The sequence below is a fragment of the Hypanus sabinus genome, chromosome 1, assembly GCF_030144855.1.
Source record: "Hypanus sabinus isolate sHypSab1 chromosome 1, sHypSab1.hap1, whole genome shotgun sequence".
NCBI classification, from domain to species: Eukaryota; Metazoa; Chordata; class Chondrichthyes; order Myliobatiformes; family Dasyatidae; genus Hypanus; species Hypanus sabinus.
The window spans coordinates 175531653-175555936 of NC_082706.1; the positions used below are offsets into that span (position 1 = coordinate 175531653).

Consider the following 24284-nt stretch of genomic DNA (forward strand, 5'->3'; position numbering starts at 1 on the left):
TATGGTGGTGACGGTACGGATTCTATGTGTACCATTGAATTCAAGTACAGTTATTTACCTGGAAAGGTTTATTTCAGTCAGCGGATATAAGGAAATAATTTTGGACTGAGGCCTGGGAAACAGCTCTATAAAGCAATGTTTGGAACTAAACAAATGGGGTGGGGAAAGGAGGAGATGAGAGGTTCAGCCTGAAACTTGCTATATTTTCTGAGTCCTCTAGCTACTTTTAAATACAGGATAATCTCACATTACATGGGCTTTTTGTATTCAATGGAGAATGTGGTCAAGAACATTAGGATAGCTATTTTAATTTTGTAAATTAGATTTTGCAGGAGTGCTTGCCTGTGAAGAAGTAGTACTTTGGTTTAGTGTCTTATCCGTATTGAGTTAGCTGATCATGATTGAATAGTGTACAGTTATCTCAAAACCTTGTTTAACAATTAAAATCAGTCAAAAATTTAGCCTAGCATACTACCCACTTGCCCACCAGAAGCGTTGCGTTTGATTAAATTATTTTTGGCTGTATTCCTTTGCTTGATGCACAACATCAAATTGCTACTTGAAGGTCTTGTTGGGCAGAACTAGAGAGGTTACTTATAATTAGGCAAATAGCAGAAAAGGAAGAAAGTTTTGCTGTTCCACCCAACAGTATTTGCTGAGGCATTTGATAATTCCGCACCTTTATTGTTGTAGATACCAGTTTGACTTAATGGGGCTCAGTTCACTAAGGTATACAAATAAGCTTGCATTTACATGGTCTTGTAGAGAAATTTTTATGCAAGATGTTTTATCATATGGAAAAATAAACTGCAAAGTTTTGAAGGTGCAAGTTCACATTTAATAGGAGCTATTGGCTAAATTGTTTTGACTGGCCTGTACTTCATGTCTGCCTCCAACAGGATCCTAGTCGTAGCATGGCTCCGAACAACTGTAAAGCCTTTCCACCATGTTTTATACTACCAGAAAGAATTTTGTATTGTCACTAAATATTTTTGACCGCAGGTGTTCGGAGGCAATGGAAATTTATTAAGAAATGTTTTCTAATACACAAAAGGTGCACAGGAATTGAACAAAGTTGCTTTTGATCTCATTGGGCTATGTTAGATGCATAAGGTTGAGGGTCTCTTTACAGTGTTTCTGGCTCTGTAGGTGGGTAAGATTAAAAACAATGCCCAGGCTAAGTGGCAGCTTCAGGGACTCTGCAGAACATAGTTAGTGCTGACATCTGACCCCCATTGAATTTTACACTATAGTGTGCAGGTGCAGAATGTGCTAGTTCAATTTTTAAGGGACCTGCTGTTAATTCATCTGTACTTTCTGGATCATTGGGTCGACAAAAGTTTTTAGTTAGATTTGTAGTGACATTCTTTGTAGAGTAAACTACTTGAATTTCTACATATCTGGAAAGTTTGAGTTTTCTCTGTGTAAATAATTATCTGAAGTTCTGTTTACTTTTCTGTAGATTATCCTCATATGAGCATTTGGAACAATTTGCCAGCTGTAATTAAAATGTCCAACTAAACATGTTAAATAACATTTTTGGGATATGATTAATATTGAGGAAGTGTGTTGTGATTGAAAATTATAAATTGTAAAATTAGTTTAAAGTATTTTTACATTTGCTGAGGGGGGTGGGGTTCATATGAAGCTTGGGCCTCAATCGAATTACACTTTCTGGCTTTAAAGGGGCACTAATTTAAATACAGTTGCTTTTATTGCAGATATGTGTAACAGAATGTATGCTGGTTTGGAGTGAGTGACACTGTAGATTTAAAAGAATGTGTGACAAAAATATAGTACTTCACCAGTGTTGGTAGAATAAATTTATTTTTTTTTCTTGCAGAGCAACAGCTACCCACCAATGTCAGACCCATACATGCCCAGTTACTATGCTCCTTCCATTGGATTTCCTTATTCACTTGGTGAAGCTCCCTGGTCAACAGGGGGAGATCCTCCAATGCCATATTTAACAACATATGGACAAATGAGCAATGGTGAACATCACTTTATACCAGATGGTGTATTTAATCAACCAGGGGCCTTGGGGAGCACCCCACCATTTTTGAATCAACATGGATTTAACTTTTTTCCTGGGAATGCAGACTTTTCTACATGGGGAGCAAGTGGATCTCAAGGGCAGTCAACACAAAGTTCTGCATATAACAACAGTTATGGATATCCACCAAGTTCTCTCGGAAGAGCCATAGCTGATGGACAAGCCGGATTTGGAAGTGATTCTTTGAGCAAAGTGCCTGGCATAAATAGCATTGAGCAAGGCATGACTGGACTGAAGATTGGAGGAGATATGACAACAGCTGTCACTAAAACTGTAGGTTCTGTTCTGAGTAGTACTGGTATGTGCAGTAGCATTGTTGCTAATAGCATTCCAGCAACAACCACTTCAGCGCCTAAACCAACGTCATGGGCTGCTATTGCTCGGAAACCTGCAAAACCTCAGCCTAAGCTAAAGCCTAAGACTAATGTAGGAATAGGTGGGTCTGCAGTGCCACCACCACCTATAAAGCATAACATGAATATTGGAACTTGGGAAGACAAAGGTAATGTGCCCAAAGCCCCACCTACACAGCAAGTTCTGCCTCCTCAAGTTGTTATCCAGCAACATCAACTTCCACAGCAGCCAATTGCTATTCAGACCCAACCAGCACATCAACCACCACAGCACGTAGGGCCTCAACAACCTCAGGTTCAGCAGCAGTTGCAAAACCGCTGGGTTGCTCCTCGCAATCGGGGAGCTGGCTTCAATCAGAACAGTGGTACTAATAGTGAGAGTTTTGTGTTGGGTATTGCTGCTTTAAGCACTTCACCGCCTAGTGGAGAAGTACATCCTGTATTGGAAAAACTGAAAGGCATACACAACTACAACCCCAAAGATTTTGACTGGAGTCTGAAGACGGGTCGAGTATTTATAATTAAAAGCTACTCTGAGGATGATATACACCGTTCCATCAAATATTCTATTTGGTGCAGTACTGAACATGGTAATAAACGTTTGGATGCTGCTTTCCGTTCCTTGAACAGTAAAGGGCCACTCTATTTACTATTTAGTGTAAATGGAAGTGGACATTTTTGTGGAGTGGCTGAGATGAAGTCGGCCGTGGACTATAATGCTTACGCTGGAGTATGGTCGCAGGATAAATGGAAAGGCAAGTTTGAAGTGAAGTGGATCTTTGTAAAAGATGTACCCAATAACCAGCTACGGCATATTCGTTTGGAAAATAATGATAACAAACCAGTTACCAACTCAAGGGACACACAGGAGGTGCCCCTAGAAAAAGCCAAGCAAGTGCTTAAAATAATTGCTACTTACAAGCATACCACTTCAATCTTTGATGATTTTGCACATTATGAAAAGCGTCAAGAAGAGGAGGAAGCCATACGTAGGGTAAGTATGGAAGAAATTGTACCTGTAGTTTCCACTTGTGCCATGTGGTTCTGCTTATTTTTTTTCAGGTTACTGTTGAGTAGACAACCATATATCAGGTAATTGCTTAATATTTGTATCAAGTATGTCTGCTGATGGGCTATTGAGGGTCGGTCTTAGATGCTTTAAGTATTTAAGACTTTGATTAAGACCATGGTCTTTTTAGACAATTTGATGTGTACAATTTGTGTATTTCAGATTAATTAAATATACATATATTGGCATGGTGCAAGATACTGCAGTAAAGGAATCAGATTGCCTTTTCTTCTATTATAACAATTGGAATTGCTTTATTATTGTCACATTTACCAAGGCACAGCTAGTCATGTGTACTGTTCATACAGATCAATTCATTGCTCCGTGTATTGTGGTAGTACAAGGGAAAACAATAGCAGAATTTGCTGTTACAGCTAGAGAGAAAGTGTAGTGCAGGGACACAATAAGGTGCAAGGTTATAATTGTGAGGTTATGTTGCAAGCTCAAGAGAGTCTTATTGTACCATTTACCATTAAGTAGTCTTATGACAGTGGGGTAGAAATTGTCCTGTCCTTGAGCCTGGTGGTATGTGCTTTCAAGCTCTTGTACCTAGCCCAATGGGGGAGAGAGGAGAACGTTTGGGATGAGTGGGGTCTTTGTCCATATTTCTTTGCTGCCTTTGATAATGCTGGCTGCTTTAGTAAGTTTTTGAAGAGGCAGCTGTGATATGCTGAGCTGTGTCCATAACACTGCATATTCTTGTAGTCATAAGCAGAGCAGTTGCCAAACCTAGCCATGATACATCCAGGCAGGATGTTTTCTTTGGTGCATGGATAAAAGTTGGTAGAGCTTGATGGGAATATGCCAGATTTCTTTAGCCTCCTGAGGAAGTAGAAGTATCGTTGAGCTTTCATGGCTGTTCTGTCTGTGATTGGATTTGAAACCTTCAACCAGGATGGTTACAGTCCAGTATAAAATAGGACCAATATAAAACAGAGATCATGCTGTGCTGGAGATATTTTGAACTCGTGTAAAAGAGTGCTAAAGTAAGGTAAGTCATAATTGTTGCGTTCCAAGCACCAGTGAGAGGGGACAAACTGAAAAATTAAGAGAAGTTCAGAAGAGTCATTATACCCAGAATTTTTGAGGGAATATGATTGTATGAAAGGGTGTCACAAACAGAAGAAAATCTGCAGGTGTTGGAAGTTCAAAGCACCACACACACAAAATGCTGGAGGAACTCAGCAGGCCAGACAGCATTTGACGTTTTGGGCCAAGACCCTTTATCAGGACTGGAAAGGAAGGGGGGAAGTCAGAGGAAGAAGTACAAGGTGGCATGTGATGGGTGAAATTAGGGGAGGAGTGAAGAGCTGAGAAGTTGATTGGTGAAAGAGCTGCAGAATTGGGAATCTCATAGGAGAAGACTGAGACCATAGAAGTAAAGGAAGGGGGAGGAGCACCAGAGGGAAGTGATGGGCAGGTAAGGAGATCAGGAGAGAGAGGAAAACAGGAAATAGGAATGATGAAGGAGTTGGGCAATTACCAGATGATTGAAAAATTGCTGTTCATGCCATCAGATTAAGGCTTCCAGGTGGAATATAAGGTGTTGCTTCTCCAGCCTGATTGTGGCAGTAGGGGTGGTCATGGACTGGCATGCTGGAATGGGAAGTAGAATTGAAATGAGTGGTCACTGGGAGATCCTGCTTTTTCTGGTGGATGTGGCATAAGGGCTTGGTGAAATGGTCTCCCATTCTACCTCGGTTCTCACTGATACAAAGGAGGCCACACCAGGAGCATCAGATATAGTAGATGACCCCAAGAGACTCACAGGTCGTGTCAACTCACCTGAAAGAACTGTTTGGAGCCCTGAACAGGATAGTGAGGGTAGAGGTGTGAGGACAGTTGCGACACTTGTTCCTTTCACTAGGATGGTCAGAGCTGCAAGTGTGGTACAAGTCTTGTTCCCCCCCCAGTCACCTTCACATTGTTATCAGTTAATTCTCCACCAAGATCTTTGGAGGTCAGTAATGAGATAGAAACTTAATTGGAATAGGTACATTGATACCCTGTCTACAAGAACAGGTCTGATTAGATGCTTTTAAAATCACAATGATGCAAAGACTTTCCACTGTATATACAGAAAAAATTAGGAATATGTTCTAGGATAAAGCAGCCTGTTTGATTGACATGTTGTAAGCATTCACTCCTTCAGGTTGTGCCATCTACAAAATGTTTAGGAGTATCTACCAGCTGCAGGATCTAAATGTTAGGATCTAAATTTGTTCAAAAATTACATGCCATCCTTGCTGGTAAATAACAACCTGTTGTTCCATTGTGACTTGTTTAAGATCATCATATTTCCGAACTGTTAACAGAGTGGAAGTATGTTGACCTTATAGACTGCAGCAATTCAAAACAGAGCCTCACCACAACTTCTGAAGGCTAATTAGGTATAGGTAATAAATGCTGGCTTGAAGTATGTCCATGTACTGTGAATTAATGCAAAGGGCACTTCTGTAAATCAAGCAAGCTATTTCATCACAGTTTACTTTGTGCTGTTTCCAATACCTTTTATTTTCTGGCCCCTGTCTATGAATGGAAATTTATTGCAGACTTAATGTTCTGTAGTACGGCTCTGAATTTCGGTTTAAGGAATAGGAACAGTTGGTAGGACATTATTAGTGTGAATGATGCTATTTCTGATTTGAGGACAGAGTCGGTTTATAGTTTAAAAATGTGAAAGGACTGAAACAGTGCTTGATAGCAAAGATTTTGCTGTTTCAATGAAAATCAGTCATTATGCTAATCTTCAAATCAGTAGGGCCAAGAGTTTGTTTTGAAGGAGCTATTCATGAGTTGCATTTTAATCATGAGAACATTTTAATCTTTGCAAATACGCAGCTATTGTGTGAGTTCTTTCTACAAACGTTCTTAAATTGTTGAATTGATGGAAGATCAAAATATTTTCCTTGAAACACAGGAAAGGAATTGATGGCAATAAGTACGTTGTGCCTTGTTTATTAAAGATACTCATGTTCTGACACCCATGTTACATCAAGATAAATGTATTATATGAGGGGTGATTGATAAGTTTGTGGCCTAAGGTAGAAGGAGTCAATTTTAGAAAACCTAGAAAATACTTTTCAACGGACTCCTCCTATGTTTACACACTTAGTCCAGCAGTCGTGGAGCATACAGATCTTGGACCTCTAGAAATTGTCCACAGCAGGGGAGATTGATAAGTTTGTGGTCTAAGGTAGAAGGAAATGAGTTATATAGCTCTCATTATATGCACATGCACTTCATCTCTTTGAGTGATTATGCAGAAAGTTTGAAGACAATAACTCCTCAGTTAATAGAAACATAGAAAATAGGTGCAGGAGTAGGCCATTCAGCCCTTCGAGCCTGCATCGCCATTCAGTATGATCATGGCTGATCATCCAACTCAGAACCCGGTATCTGTCTTCTCTCCATACCCCCTGATCCCTTTAGCCACAAGGGCCATATCTAACTTCCTCTTAAATATAGCCAGTGAACTGGCCTCAACTGTTTCCTGTGGCAGAGAATTCCACAGATTCACTTCTCTGTGTGAAGAAGTTTTTCCTCATCTCTGTCCTAAAAGGCTTTCCCTTTATCCTTAAACTGTGGCCCCTTGTACTGGACTTCCCCAACATCGGAAGCAATCTTCCTGCATTTAGCCTGTCCAATTCCTTTAGAATTTTATACGTTTCAATAAGATCCCCCCTCAATCTTCTAAATTCCAGTGAGTATAAGCCTAGTCAATCTAGTCTTCCTTCATATGAAAGTCCTGCCATCCCAGGAATCAATCTAATGAACCTTCTTTGTACTCCCTCTATGGCAAGAATGTCTTTCCTCAGATTAGGGGACCAAAACTGCACACAATACTCTAGGTGCAGTCTCTCCAAGGCCTTGTACAACTGCAGTAGAACCTCCCTGCTCCTGTACTCAAAATCCTTTTGCTATGAATGCCAACATACCATTTGCCTTTTTCACCACCTGCTATACCTGCATGCCCACCTTCAATGACTGGTGTACAATGACACCCAGGTCTCATTGCACCTCCCCTTTTACTAATCGGCCACCATTCAGATAATAATCTGTTTATCTGTTCTTGTAACCAAAGTGGATAACCTCACATTTATCCACATTAAATTGCATCTGCATAATCACTCAAAGATCACTCCTTGTAATGTTGATTTTTAAAACGTTTAGCACAACCTCTCAGAAACTTGATAAGATATGTTTGGTGCATTTCACTTTATGTGATGCACAGAGCTTTTTTTTAAATGCCTAGATTTTTGAATTAATTTTGATTACAAATGGTCTACACAGCTCTGTCATCTGGATTATGGAAATTCACAAATTACTAGTGAAATTACTACAAATCACAAATGATCTAGGAATAATGGTGCATAGTTCCCTGAATGTGGAATCTCATTTGCATAGTGTAGTGAAGAAAACTTTTGGTATGCTGGCCTTTATAAATCAGAGCATTGAGTATACGAGTTGGGATGTAATGTTAAAATTATACAAAGCATTAGTCAGGCCAAATTTGGAGTATTGTGTACAGTTCTTGTCACCGAATTATAGGAAAGATGTCAAAATAGAGTACAGAGGAGATTTACTAGAATGTTACCTGGGTTTCAGCACCTAAGTTACAGGGAAAGGTAGAACAAGTTAGGTCTTTATTCTTTTGAGTGTACAAGGTTGAGGGGGGACTTGATAGAGGTATTTACAATTATGAGGGGGATAGATAGAGTTGACGTGGATAGGCTTTTTCCATTGAGAGCAGGGGAGATTCAAACAAGAGGACATGAGTTGAGAGTTAAGGGGCAAAAGTTTAGGGGTAATATGAGGGGGAACTTCTTTACTCAGAGAGTGGTAGCTGTGTGGAATGAGCTTCCAGTAGAAGTGGTAGAGGCAAGTTTGGTATTGTCATTTTAAAAAAAAAATTGGATAGGTATATTGGCAGGAAAGGAATGGAGGGTTATGGGCTGAGTGCAGGTCAGTGGGACTAGGTGAGAGTAAGTGTTCGGCATGGTCTAGAAAAGCTGAGATGGCCTGTTTCCTTGCTGTAGTTGTAATATGGTTACTCACAATTTGAGAAAGAGATAGAAAATTGTTTCAATTTTTGTTTAATCACTCGGAGATGTGGAACAATATGATTTGGAATGACGTGGCTGACATGGATTCTACTTAAATTTATGCTGGCGTTTTGTTCTTGGTCTTAAATTTACATTGACTGTCAAAGTTCAAAGTAGATATACGTCACCATATACAATGAGATTAATTTTCTTCAGGCATATTAAATCCAATAACTATAATGGAATCAATGAAAGACACCACCAATAGGGCGGGCAGCCATTGTGCAAAAGATGACAAACTGCAAATACAGAAAAAACTAAATAAGCAATAAATATCAAGAACATGAGATGAAGATTTCTTGAAAGTGAGACCATAGATTGGTTCAGTGACTGGACAAGTAAACTTCAGTGAAGGAAGTTATTCCCTCTGGTAAAGTCAGGAGGCCCAACGAGCACTTGGATACTTGTTACTTACTTTCTAAACTGGGGTCTTGTAACACCAGCTGCATCTTTTACCTCTTGCTGATATTTGATAGTACAGTTTTGGTCAATAATTTGTCCTCATCACGTGTTACCATGTCATCTGGTAGTTAAATTTGGATTGGCTGTTATTACCTTCTGAGGCAAAGGGAGGATCTTAATTTCATGGAAATTAATTTGTTGAATAATGTAGTGTAACCATGAGCCAGATGCATATGTTTGATACACTTCAACCTTTGTAGGATTCTATCAAAGTTCTATGCATTGGGAAAATAAGCCAAACCAGCATTAACCTTTCATTTCTGCCAGTTCATTGCTTGAAGAATATACTGTTGCTGTAGCTTAGCTTCCATACTGGTGTTCTTTAACACTAAAATTAGCTCTGAGTGAAAATATTCTGATAAATTGCAAGTCTGTGGATCCTGTCCTCCTATTTTTCTGTCATTTTTTAAGTTGCAAATTTAACACTATCCTGTCATTCTATAATTTCTAAGACACCATTAGTAAAATAACGGAATAAAAGGAGAAACGAAATAACAGAACAAAATTTTGTTCGGAAGATTAATTGGAAATTAAACCCCTTTCCATTCCCATGTACTGGTTACATATGCAAACCTCAAATAAACTCTTCTCAGGCTTTCGGTCAGGTACAAGTATCGATTTTAACTGACGTTTCAATGACAAACTCCACCATTTTCATCAGGGAACCTAGGCTCGGCAGTCCAGGGGTATATATACCCCTGTCATCCATCCCTCCTGATTGGTTAGTCCTCGGTTTTTGCTATCCCACTTGGTTTACAATCAATGAAGTTGTTGGAATTTGTCATTGAAACTTTGGTTATAATCGATACCTCTACCTGGCTGGAAGCCTGAGAAGTTAATTCGTCATATATGCCAGGAAAGCACTAGATCCTTTTGCAGACCTCCATAAAGGTGCACCTTGAGATTTCTGTGCGAAACATGGCTTTCCAGATTGAAACACTGAGTCTAAATATTAATGACATTAAGATAGGAGTCAAGGCATATTTAGACTCTCCAACAGGATTATAGATTGAGTGGGAAGAAACTTGGGGTGAATTGAGAATCAAAAGGCAGAATGTTACCTAATTGGAGAGAAACTGAAAATTGAGTGCAGAGATATAAGTGTTCTTATGCATGAATCATAAAGCTAGCTGCCTGGTGCAGCAAGTAGTTAAGAAATATTGGCCTTTTAAAAGTGAATTTGAGTTTATTATGTTCATACAGGGACATGGCACATAACAAATGAACTTTCATTGCTAGTGGGGGTTTGTGCACAGTACTCTGATGGATGGTCTATTCTGGAGTAATTGCAGTTTTGAGCCACAATTTAAGAAAGGACATTGGAGGATGTTCAAAACTCCTTGTTTGACAGAATTGTCTTATCACAAACAGGTAATGTGCGTGGGATCTGTGTTTTTGGGAATTTTGAAGAACGACATTAATCTTAGTGAAACGAGAGAGGTTATGGCAAAGTAAATATTAATTCCATGAGTGGGAGAAATCATGAACAAAGTGACCAACTGGGGTCTGTAGAAATTACTTCTGTGGTGTTCTCTGCCCTAGATGTTTGTGTTTGGTAGATTATAGGAGATATTTAAAAAGGAAGTTAATTTTTGAATGCTTTGTAATTCAGGACCACAAGGGAGTTTAGACCTTGTTATACTAAATGATTGAGCAGGATTAAGGAGTCCAGTGGCCTACTCTTGCTCCTGTTTTCAAATGTTCTTGTTCAGAGAAAGATGGTTCTAAGCACGTTAACACAGATGTGTTTAAATACAATTTTAATTGAAGAGCTATGGTCTGCGCTTTTCAGTGGTGCCAAATACCTTAACTCTAGAATGGTTAGTTAATTTAATTCATGGCCTACTTACCTATCCATTGTTTCTCACTATTAATGGCTGTTCTTATTTGCTTGGTCCTTTTTTCAACTCTGTAGTGCATTGGTCACTGTAATATAGACCTTTGTTAAATAGTTGTTTGGCATCTTTTCCACAGCTGATCCACATGATACTGCTTCTGAGTGTCAGTGCATTCATTGGATATAGATTGAAGGCTAGTTCCCACTTAATCAATAGTTTGTATGTTAACTAAAAGGTCTGAGAGGGAAAATAGGTAGCATTGAAATTGCAGACTCATGTTATTAATAAGTTTCATAGATGCCAAATGAGCAGATAATGGAGGTGAGGTTACAAATGCTGGAGTCTGGAGTTTGCTGGAGGAACTCAGCAACTTGAGCAGCATCTGTTGGGGGGGGGGGAGGAATCATTGATGTTTTGGGTCAAGATTAACCTTTTTTGTTCTAGTTGTGTTCTTCGTTTTAAAAAAAATTGTGTATACTTTGTTTATTTTTCTTTTGAATGTTGCTTTTATGATGCCGCTGCAAATAAATTTTTCATTGCACCTGTGCACATATGTGCTTGTGCATATGACAAAAAAACTCTACTTTTAAAAGCCCTGAGTCAAGACATAGTAGAGAGGCAGAAAGCAAGTATAAAGAGAAGAGGGGGAGGTTTTGAGATGAGCCAGTAGGTAATTTGTGGATTGAAAAGCGTTGGAGAGGATGGGCATACGGAGCCACAAGGGGAAGAGTAGAGTTGGGAGACAGGCATGTGATAGGCTGTAGCAGAAGAAAAAGGTCAATGGAGCCAGATGGGGAGAGGCTGAAGCTAGAGATGGCTGGAAAATCAATAAGTAGGGATAGAAACTACCAGTGCTACAATCTGATAAGTAAGGAACTTGATAGTGGAAATCATAAGGGGAGAGGTAAAGGACAGTTAGAATCAGATGGTGAAAGTTGATCTCATGGGAGAAATTTGTGGGTAATAGGCAGCTGGAAGAAAAGGAATGAGAATGGATGATGGGAGTTGCAGAGGGGTATGGGGAAAGAGGACTCCTGTTTAATTTCCGGCTTATGAAATTGGACCAATACCACTGGTTCTCCCACCTAATCCTGAGCTCCCAAAGATCTGCCAGGTCTTTCTTCTTACTCCATTGCCATTCTTAACATGACCCTCGCCGCCTTCTGACTTTGTATCCTGTATCCTCCACCATACTTTTCCACTTGTTTTCCTGCTTTCCTGAAAACAGTCGCCACTCCTCACCCCAGTTCCAATTCCTGCCAGGTTTCCACTATTTCTTCACTCCCCTCCCCCCACCCCTGAACCATCCCTTCTGATCTTATCAGATCTTCCCCTTACCATTGCCACACTGCTCTGTAAGTCCTTGGCCTTCTTTACTGCCAGAGTGAGACCTACCCACATAACATCTAATGGTACAACAGCTTGTATTCTGCCTGACAAGTCTATGGCCCAGTGGTAAAATGAGTTCTCCAATTTTGGCTAACCCTTACCCCCCTGTGTTTCCATTATTTTCCCTATTGCACTTCTGACATCATCTCTAGTACTCCCATTTTTGCTTGCTTTTCCATGGCTGCCTGTCCTCCTCCTGGATACATTCTCCTACAATGCATGCATTTCACCCACTGCATCCTCGCTACTATCTGGTTTCTCCTGCTCTTCACCCTTCCTTTAATAGTGGCCACCATCACACCGGCTTCACCCACCCCTTTCCCCACCTGGCTCCATTCTAGTTGATATTAACTGCTTCCATTTGCCCATTATCCTTCACCCCTCCTTGGTCCACCAAATATGTACTAATCTCTCCTCTTTATACTGATTATTTTCTCTCTCCACTCGGTAGCATCTCAATAGCATGGCAATTCCTTCGGCGACCCCTCCCCTGGCCCCCAACCTGTCTGCCACAGATTCTGCTCAGGTTTTATTGAACTGAAAACTATTATACTGTATAGGCAGCCTCTTCAGTAGATATTTAAATGCATTCCTTTACAATAACAAGGCAAATCAACTTCCAGCCATTGACATTTCAGTAAGATTTTGCCTTGATTTGTTGTCAAACTTCTGGCATGACTCCCCATGTAGTCTAGTAAAGAACAAAAATTTTTCAGCATTGCACCTGGGAATTCCCACTCAGATCATATGCTACATCATACCTGTGTAGAATCTGACATCATGTTAATTTCAGTGTACATTCCAGGCTTGCTGCTTAGAGGACAAAGGGGAAGGTAGGTATTTTTCAGTTTGTTTTACATGGTTTAATGATAATTACCAAAATTTTTGTTTCTAATTAATTATAAATATTTTAAATAATTTTCAACCTTAATAGTTTTCAAAAATCTGTTTGAATCATTTAACATCCTTTGAAGTAATTGACAGATAGAAAATGCTCCCTCTCCATAGGGCGTAGAAGCAGAATTAGGCCACTCAGCCCATTGAGTCTTCTCTACCTTTCCATAATGGCCGATTCCAGATCCCGCTCAACCCCATTCACCTGTTTATCTGTCCCCCTAACTATAGAGTCCCTTATTACTGCTGCCATCCTCTTCAGTTCCCTGTAGTTGGGGTGACTACCTCCCTGTAGCTCCTTTCTATAACCTCTTCACTTTTCCTAACAAGCCAAAAGTCATCAAGCTGCAGCTCCAGTTCCCTAACACGGTCTCTAAAGAGCTGCATCTCTATGCATCTGGTACATGTGGCCATTGGGGATGTTGGTAGCCTCCCAGAAATCCCAGATCTGACACGCAGAACAGAACGCTGGCTCTGCAGATATACCCCCTGTACCTCCAGCTTTGAAATGTTCCAAACTATCGCAAATTCCTCAAAAACACAAATGAACTCAGCAGGTGAAGCAGCAGAAGAATGGGTGATGCATTGAGTTGAAACTCTACCTCAATTCTTCTGAACCCAAATTGTAGTCACCACCGAGATCTTGTTCCCTGATTTGCAGAACTAATAGGATCAGCTCCCCACATTACACTGGATACTTAAATTGGATTGGCCAGGAGTTGTTAATAGCAACATGAGTTTGTGCCACAACTTCAAACTTTATTTTAATGCTTTTCAGGAAAGCACTGCTCTAAGTGCATGATTGAGAAGGAAGTAATTCTTAAGTAACTTGGTGTTTGAGCTTAATCTTAGAATTGCTTTTCTTGGGATCAGCTATTTAACTTGTGAATTTTATTTGTCAGCAAGAAATCAATTACTGTATGACTAATTTGCTTTGCTTTACTCATTTTCTTCATATTGTTATAAGAATGTTTCCACTTATGACACTTTTCTCTTGTGGGAGCTGAAACAAAATTACCTAAAATCTCAAATTGTTTAAAAATTCTTGCTATTCCTCCTGACCCCCCACCCCCTTTTACTTGCAAATATTGAATTCCTTGGAAGTCTTTTTTGCCACCAATTTTCTGATGAACATGGATCTTACCCAAAGTACTGGGTGGGGGGGGGGGCGGGGGGTACTTTAAATGCTTATTTTCTTTCATCTTCCTGTCAATTTCAATATGTAAAAACCAATTAACCATTAAGCTAGTAGGCCAGTCAGAAGGACAAATGCTAAGTCACGTTGATGCCAGCTCATGAATCCTATTCCACACACCTTGTATCTAATACAATTACAGGTGTAATCTGTTTGAAGTTGATACTTACTAGGTATTTATCTTAATGACAATGTTTTCCTGATGTTTGCAGGAGCGGAACAGAAGCAAGTAGGAACTGAATGGAGAAGCTCCACCACATTTACAACACTAATGATACAAACCTTGGAAATGCCTAGTATCTTCAAGGAACATGATTATTGGAACTTTATTGCTCAAGGCAACCTCTACAGAACACTTGAACACAAAATTGGCTTTCTGTGTTGGTTCTCGTTAATGCATTTGCCCTTGTACACTTGTCTCACAAAACACATTTGAGCGCTATAACTTTGTCAAGCACTTTCTGCCATCCTTAGCTTTTATCAGTAATTCCTGTCTTTCTGAGCTCACCCTCTTAGATGAATTACAGAAATTGAGTGAAAGTGAGAAACCAATAACTTTTTATTTGAATTCGTCTAATACTAACAATGAGTGTAGGTTGGTCAATGATCTGAGATTTCAAAATGCTTGGCTCTTCAGAATATTTTCTGTTGTAGGACTTTTAAGTTAATTTTAGCTCTTTTGAAACAATTTGGATATCATGTTAATTTTTAGTTCAATCAGATAAATCCGATATAATGCCTATGTGAAAATTATTGTAGACAATAAAGCAAATAAATTCAATTCATATTTTGCCAAATGTGAAAAAAACCATAAGTTATGCAAGATTCTTACCCAAATTATTCATGGTTTTGAAATATTTTTAAAAGTGTATGTGCAACCATTTGAATGCAATGATTTTTTTTCTTGTACTCTGTATTACATAGGCTTCAGAAAAGTACATTTGTCTAAGGAGGAGATACTAGATGTTTGATACGACCATTGATGAAACTGTCCTAAGTAAATGTACCTCAGCTTGATTTTTAAATTTTAGACTTATGTAATATCTTTTAAATACAACTTCCTTGCTTTGAATATTTGCCTTTCTGGCAGGAAACTATCATGGAAGTGATTTTTTTCCTCTAAATGATTCATTAGCTAAATAAATCCATTACTTCTTTAGTGAGTGTTATGGCATGAGTTAATTTACAATGTGGTTTCACATTTTCATTTTTCTGAGTACTACTTTACAGGGAATGAACTGATTTAGGAGATACTGAGCCCATTGTCTCCTGTTTACATATACCACATATATTCAGTCTCAGTGATGTAATTGCCTTAATTTATAATGTGTATTTTCAGTAGGTACCAATAGCCTAATAGAAACAAAATGGACTTTTTATAAGCACAGTACTTAAATCACTGTTCATCCCTTGAAGGCTATTTAATTTATTTTAGTGCATTATTTTCAATGTATTTAAATTTGGCAGTCTCCAATGTGATCCTGTAGTTATCATGTATAATGTCCTGGGTCATTTAAAATCTATGACTTTGTCAGAGGTGCATACTTCAGAGTTTGCAGTGCCCAAGTAGTTTAAAACTGCATTGTGTACACAAAGTCATTATCACATTTGATTTCATTGCTTCATCTTTGCATATGTTGGAATTAAATTAACTAGTATGAAGATTTTTGAGTGTGAATTAGCATCGATATGTATAACTTCTATGCATTTACATCATGGAGTTCCATGATTCAAATGTAATTTTTTTTCTTGAAATCCAACTATTATACTGACATAAGTTGGTGCAGTAATTGGAGAAATAAGAATGCAAAAATGCAAAGCTTCGCAGACTTTTGAAGCCATTTCTTGGTCTTCTGACTTACTTTCTAAATTGCTCTTAATTTTCCTTTGATTTAATCTTTGTATGCTGTTTATATGTTGTCCCAAATAACATTCGGCACCTACAATGGATAAAAGTATGATATTATATGTAAATTCCTAACCATTCATTGAGAAAATTTTAAGATTAGATCTGTAGCCTTAATATCCACAAACCTTGCATGCATTTTTGTCTCTGGTTCAGTATGTTGTATGAAATCATAATCTTGTGCAGACCTTTACAACGGAACTATCAGTACATATGGGAGGTTTAATAATACAGTTTCTTCCCATGTTCCAAAATTAATTGAATGTACACGATCAGAAAGTCATGTGTTTAATTTCTTTTAATTCTGGGTTAGTGAAAGAAGAACATTTAAAATTAGAGACGGACTAAAAGAATATGTACAACAGCGTATGTATTAAAGGAAGTGAAAGTATTGCATAAATGCAATAGCACACAAGTCTTTGATTGAGGAAGTTCAATTTTTATCTCTGACATTGTAGAAGTGTCAAGTTATGAAACTCAAGTCCTAAAGGGAATTCTTATTCTAATACACCGCTAATATAACCTGTTTAGTAAAGGTTATTTTGGAATGGCTTTGTAAAACTGAACTTTTGTTATTCAGATAGTTATCCAAGAAATAGAATAATGCAATCATAAACTTTAAAATTCTATTCTTTCTCATAGCCAATAATATTCCCATACCTTTATATGCATCTCAATAAAATGCTTATTGTTCTATTTTATTTAAAATAAAAGTAATTACTGTTTTATGCCTGCGCTGATAACCCACAAGTTATACTTTATCTTCCCATGCACCATCGGTCACTTTCTCGTTCACAAATTTTGAATTGCTGTTTCATGTATAATTAAAAGTTAAAAGATCAAATTGTCTCATTTCATTGATTTGTGTATTTGATGTTTTCATTTTTTCTGCAGGCATATTTCTGCTTTGGAAGATATATTTCAAGATCCACAAATCTGACTCCCTGTAGGCCTGTTGTTTCTGCCTGCTGCCCCATTGAAATTGTCTACATAATTCAACTCCATTTTCTCCCTCTTGGTTCATTCTCTTCCTATTTACATCCACCCTTTTAAGTCACTTCCAGTTCCCTGGTCCAGAAGGCCTTAAAGCTCTCTGCTTCTTTCTGGACAGCAATCCTAACCTTTCACCACCACCCGCAGTCTGGTTCTTACCCTCAAAGAATTTTATCTTTTGGATCCACCCACTTTCTTCAAACCAAAGATATAGCCATGGGCAGTCATCATGGAGGCTAGTTATACCTGTTTTTTTCATCGGCTGTGTGGAACAGTCCACGTTCCAAGCCTATGCTAGTAACACGTCCCAACTTTTTATCTGCTACGTCCTGCAATCCTGCACCCATGCTGAGCTCATCAATTTCACAAACTTTACCTCCAACATCCACCCTGCCCTCAAATTAACTTTTGAACCTTTGAGGCTTCTCTCCTTTTTATCAATCAACCTGTCTCCATCTCTAGAGACAAGACTATACGTTGACCTCTTGCAAACCCACTAACTTTCAGTTATCTTAACTACCTGTTCCCAACCAGTCATTTGTAAAAAGGCTATTTCCTTCTCTCAGATCCTCCATCTGTCCTCAGGATGAGGCTGTCCATTCCAGAATGTCTTGGATGTACTATTCCCCCCCCCACCCCCAAACCAAAGAACAGGGTTTTCCTTCCACTGCCATCTATACTGACCCCAACCTGCATCTCATCCATTTCTTACACATCTGCCCTTGCCCCATTCTCCCTTTTGCCACAACAGTGATGGGGTTCCCTTTGTCCTTATCACTCAACAAGTTTCCAAATCCTGCACATCATTCGCCAACACTTCAGCAATCTCCAATGGGATCCTACAGTTAAGCACAACTTCCCTTCCCATGCCTTTTGCTTTACTGTAAGATTTGCTCTGTGTGTGTAACCCTTGTCCTCTTGTCCTTCCCGTTGATCTCCTTCCTGACACTTACCTCTGCAAGTTTGACGAGTGCTACACCTGGACATGTACCAGCTCCCTCACCACCATACAGGGCCCCAAGCAGTCCTTTAAGTTGAGGTGACTGTTCACTCCTGTTAAATTCCTCATCCTTCAGCTCTGTCCTCACCTATAACCTAGTAGCTTGTACTCATTCCCTTTCCACATCTCATTCTTGCTTCTGCACCCTTTTCAGTACTGATGAAGGGTCTTGGCCTGAAATGTCATCTGTTTATTCCCCTCTGTAGGTGCTGCCTGACTTGCTGAGTTTCTCCAGCATTTTGTGTGTGACTCAATATTTCCAGCATCTGCAGTGTCTCTTGTGTTTATATCTCTGCTTTGTGCTGGTTGAATTGAATATACTTTTGTCTCTTTACAGCATGGTAGTTACATTAAACTATTTCCTCGTATATCTCAGTTACAAAAGCAATCTCAAGAAATGTGTTCCTCCACTAGATTTATACCCTAATGCATTCTGCTATTTAAGTATTTGCTTTTTTTGTTGTATGTTATCTCAAGATTACTCGTGTCACTTTGCCATGGTGTGCTCCTAATTGATTTGTCCAGATTTCACATAAAATTGCAAATAAAATTTCCAAAAATTTGGTCAAAGGTAGAGTTTTAAGGGAAGAGAACTGGAAAAGTATGGAGGAAATGGGTCACACGTTGGATGGCTAATGAAATTTTTTATTTACCTCATGGTAGATTTTCAGCAGAAACTAGTCATTCAATAAAACAATTTATTGTCTCAAATCTTAAGCAAGGGGGTGGAGGTATTGGTTTCATTAATCTGTGGATAGTCCTAAATATTTGAATAGAAATGCTGTGAGTGAGGTGTTTTTAACCAGTATGCTCTTCATTTCTGAGATTGTACCTTACAGCCTCTTTAGTTCTTACAGATTCAATGATTTTTAGATTATGGGTGACTTTGCAAAGATAAAACTTTTGCTAGAAGACTCAGGAATGGAGCTAGTGCTTAACTTTTACCAGGCTGTTTCCTGAACAAAGTCAACCATTTGCCCGGGCGGGGGGGGGGGGGGGGGGTCTCTCTCTCTCATAGCGTAAAATGGTCAGTGTCTGAAGAAAAACAGTATCATTTGCCATTTCAAAGTTTGGGGTAGGACAGATGGAGATAAGATCAGTTGAAAAGTGTTCCATTTCCATTCCCAAACCTATGAAGAGGCTCACCGAATCACTGAAAAACTGAAGCTTGAAGCCCATTATTACTGGAGTAGCAGGATCATACTGTTTGCTCTGGGGTGTGAACTGGTAGAAGTATTGAAAGTGGCAACTTAAGTAAATTAAACACAAGATCTTTCAGATGCTGGATATCCAGTGCAAGACACACAAAATTCCGTGAAATTCAGCATGTCTGGCAGCATCTATGGCGAGGAACCAACAGTTGACATTTTGGGCTGAGATCCTTCCATCAAGGGGAAGAAGCCAGAATTAAACAGGTGGTAGAATAGGAGGAGGACAAGCTTATAAGGTGAAGGGTGAAGCCAGGTAGGTGGGGGGTGGGGAAGAAATGAGAAGCTGGGACTTGAGAAATGGACTCTAACCCCTCTCAATAACCAGTCCTCTATCTTACCAAGTACTAACCCTGGAAGTCCTTTCTATTGTTGAAAAGCCTAGGGAACATGCACTGGATCCCTGCTGGTTAAAGTCACAAATACTAATTGATTACAGGTTTTTTAATTTACAGAAAACTTGCTTTCTCTATCTTTTCAAATGTGACCCTTTTTTATATATATATATATTCCTGTCAGCTTGAACCATTCTGGCCATTATCCACTAAACTCATTAACAGGGCATTTTTGCCCACAGGACTGCCATTACTGGATTTTTTGCACTATTCTCTAAACTACAGAGACTGCTGTGCTTGAAAATCCAGGAAGATTTTCAATCATTCCACTGTCAAAATCACTTTGATCACATTTCTTCCCCATTCTGATGTTTGGTCTGAACAACACCTGAACCTCTTGACCACGTCTGCATGCCTCTATGCATTGAGTTGCTGCTATATGATTGGCTGATTAGGTATTTGTATTCAGGAGCAGGTGTACCTAACAAAGTGGCCACAGTGTGGATTCGTTGATTTTTTTTAATGTGCAAGCATAGCAGAACTGCCCCTCTGGCTCCCTGTAACTGTTTCTAACAGCCTGCACGTGGTGAGTATCCCTCTACACCCTGTGTGTATGTCTCTAATTGCTTCTTAATTTAACAGTTATAGCTGTTTCTATCAGTTGTCCCAGCAGTGCATTCTAATTTTTTTTTAAAAAACCTTGCGTTGTACGTCTTTGCATCATCAATGTAACAGGAGAGTTTCCAGAGGATTGGAGGGTTGCAGATGTTCCCTTATTCAAGGAAGGGAGAAGAGATAGCCCAAGAAATTATAGACTAGTGAGTCTTATTTCAGTGGTTGGTAAGTTGATGGAGAAGATCCTGAGAGGCAGGATTTATGACAATTTGGAGAGGTATAATATTAGGAATAGTCAGCATAGCTTTGTCAAGGGCAGGTCCTGCCTTACGAGCCTGATTAAAAGTTTTGAGGACGTGACTAAACACATTGATGAAGGAAGAGCAGTAGATGTAGTGTATATGGATTTCAGCAAGGCATTTGATAAGGTACCCCATGCAAGGCTTATTGAGAAATTAAGGAGGCGTGGAATCCGAGGGGATATTGCTTTGTGGATCCAGAACTCGCTTACCCACAGAATGCAAAAAGAGTGGTTGTAGATGAGTCATCTTCTGCTTGGAGGTCAGTCACCAGTGGAGTACCTCAGGGATCTGTTCTGGGACCCTTACTCTTCATGATTTTTATAAATGACCTGGATGAGGAAGTGGAAGGATGGGTTAGTAAGTTTGCTGATGACACACAGGTCGGAGGTTACAGAGGGACATTGATAGGAAGAAAAACTGGGCTGAGAAGTGGCAGATGGAGTTCAATCCAGTTAAGTGTGAGGTGGTTCATTTTGGTAGGTCCAATATGATGACAGAATATAGTATTAATGGTAAGACTCTTGGCAGTGTGGAGGATCAGAGGGATCTTGGGGTCTGAGTCCATTGGACACTCAAAACTGCTGCGCAGGTTGACGCTGTGATTAAGAAGGCATACGGTGTATTGGCCTTCATCAATCGTGGAATTGAATTTAGGAGCCGAGAGGTAACGTTACAGCTATATAGGACCATGGTCAGACCCCACTTGGAGTACTGTGCTCAGTTCTGGTTGCCTCACTACAGGAAGTGGAAGCCATAGAAAGGGAGCAGAGGAGATTTACAAGGATGTTACCTGGATTGGGGAACATGCCTTATGAGAATAGGTTGAGTGAACTTGGCCTTTTCTCCTTGGAGTGATGGAGGATGAGAGGTGACCTGATAGAGGTGTATAGGATGATGAGAGGCATTGGTCGTGTGGATAGTCAGAGGCTTTTTCCCAGGGCTGAAATGGTTGCCACAAGAGGAAACAGATCTAGCATGCTGGGGAGTAGGTACCAAGGAGATGTCAGGGGTAAGTTTTTTTTATGCAGAGGGTGGTGAGTACGTGGAATGGGCTGCCGGTGACATACTATATAAGTGGATACTATAGGGTCTTTTAAGAGACTTTTGGATAGGTGCATGGAGCTTAGAAAAATAGTGGGCAGTGGGTAAGCCTAGTAATTTCTAAGGTAGGGACATGTTCGGCATAACTTTGTGGGCTGATGGGCCTGTATTGTGCTGTAGGTTTTCTATGTTTCTATGAATCAAGGACAGTGGAAGCAGACTGACCAATTGCCTTGCCGTGAGGGATGAGATGGAGGCTGCCATTTTATGAAGAAGACTGAGTTCTCCATTTTGAGAGTCTGTTTTAAAGTTGACACAATGATGCCTCAGGTAACCTGCTGAACTAGAGATCATTTCCAAAGAAGGAGTCGTTGGAAAGTGGTTGGATACAGCATGCAGGTTTGTGAATGTTCGTCTGTGTCTGGTCTGCATGGTTCAAGATGATTAGGAAAAAAGATCCATAAATTAACAATTGTTACCTACTGGGAAGAGGACAATAAATGTTGGCCAATAAAAAGGCGTTACAGGTCAGGCACCTGACCTACATCCAATGACACTTGAGTGCAATATTTGAATTGATAGGGAATGAATATTAAAAGCTGACATTTCAAGTCTGCTGGTGGCAGTAACTTGGTTTGAGAACGACTATCGCAGATATGAGGTGCCCTAAAGACACATGGAGATTCCAAACCGGACTTCGAGGAACATGTGGACAGCAGTGGAAACTCCTTTTTAACAGGTAATATATTTTCTGTTCTTTGAATGTTCAGGGAAAGTTAGGAAAACCTAGTTGGTGTGCATACAATATATTTAATGTATGAATTCACGTACTTGTTAATGTCGACAATAATGTTTAGTAAATATGGACCTTTCTGTGCCTTTCTGATCATTATTACAAGGGGTGATTCTTGTAACACTGGCCTGATAGAAATCCCCCAGAATCATGACTGCTGATTATGGTCCTTCGCTCTCCCAGTGCCTGCCTGACATTGGCCTAAGGTTGAATGTACAGCACTACCAGGATAATGGTGGGAATCTCCCTAGGCAGGTAAAATGGGCATTTGATCACTAAATGTTCCAGGTCAGGTGAGCAAGATTGAGACAGCTTGCCATACCTGCACATCATGATGAGTTAATCATAAAACATGCTCCACCTTCCCTACTTTTAAAAGACTCAGCATTCCTGCCTTTATGGTGAATGGTGAAGCCATGAGGCTGCAGCACTGTATTGAAAATGGTGGAAGTGAGCCCGGTTTCTGTGCAGCAAAGTACACAGCAGTCCCTGATGTTCCTCTGGTACTGCAACCTTAGTCTGAGGTCTTCGATTTTATTTTCCAGAGACTGTACATTTGCCAGCAGGAGAGTCAGAAGGGGGAGTCTAATGCCTCTGGATTTCAATTGTACCTGTAGACTGGCACACCGTCTCTGCTTCTGTCTCTTCAAGGGGAGCTGTACTCGCAAGACGAGTCTGCTGTCCAATATAGAACCATAGAACAAAAAACACTACAGCACAGAAAACAGACCATTCAGCCATTCTAGTCTGTGCTGAAACTTTATTCCGCTAATCCCATTGACCTCCACCAGTCCGTAACCCTCCAGACCTCTCCCATCCATGTATTTATCCAATTTATTCTTAAAAGTTAAGAGTGAGCCCACATTTACCATGTCAGATGGCAGCTTGTTCTACACTCCCACCACTCTTGAGTGAAGACGTTCCCCCTAAACCTTTCCCCTTTCACCCTAAAGCCATGTCCTCTCGTATTTATCTCTCCTAATCTAAGTGGAAAGAGCCTACTCACATTTACTCTGTCTATACCCCTCATAATTATGTAAACCTCTATCAAATCTCCCCTCATTCTTCTACGCTCCAAGGAATAAAGTCCTAACCTGTTCAATCTTTCCCTGTAACTCAGCTCCTGAAGACCTGGCAACATCCTAGTAAATCTTCTCTGCACTCTTTCAATCTTACTGATATCCTTCCTATAGTTAGGTGACCAGAACTGCGCACAGTACTCCAAATTTTCTGTCACCAATGTCTTATACAACCTCACCATAACATCCCAACTCCTATACTCAGTACTTTGATTTATGAATGCCAGGATGCCAAAAGCCGCCTTTACATCCCTGTCTACCTGTGACGCCACTTTCAGGGAATTATATATCTGAACTCCCAGACACCTTTTTTCCTCCGCAATCCTCAGTGCCCTACCATTTACTGTGTGTGTCCTACCTTGATTTGTCCTTCCAAAATGCAACCCCTCACACTTGTCTGCATTAAATTCCATCTGCCATTTTCTGCCCCATTTCTCCAGTAGGTCCAGATCCCTCTGCAAGCTTTGAAAACCTTCCTCGCTGTTCACAACACCTCCAATCTTAGTGTCATTAGCAAACTTGCTGATCCAATTTACCACACTATCTTGATCATTGATATAGACAACAAACAACAATGATCCCAGCACTGATCCCTGAGGCACACCACTAGTCACAGGCCACCAGTCTGAGAGGCAATCATCCACTACCACT

At 39.9% G+C, this 24284-nt stretch overlaps 1 protein-coding gene across 4 annotated transcripts in view; it reads left to right on the top strand.

Annotated features, from left to right (window-relative positions):
* ythdf3 (YTH N6-methyladenosine RNA binding protein F3) overlaps positions 1 to 15520 on the top strand; it is a 52859-nt gene extending 37339 nt beyond the window's left edge. For all 4 annotated transcript variants that reach the window (XM_059981837.1, XM_059981848.1, XM_059981858.1 and 1 more), the window contains 2 exons: positions 1844 to 3403; positions 14574 to 15520. In XM_059981837.1, the coding sequence (XP_059837820.1) occupies positions 1844 to 3403; positions 14574 to 14594 (1581 nt within the window). In that variant the 3' untranslated portion in view covers positions 14595 to 15520. The remainder of the gene's footprint in view (positions 1 to 1843; positions 3404 to 14573) is intronic.
* Positions 15521 to 24284: the final 8764 nt, after the last annotated feature.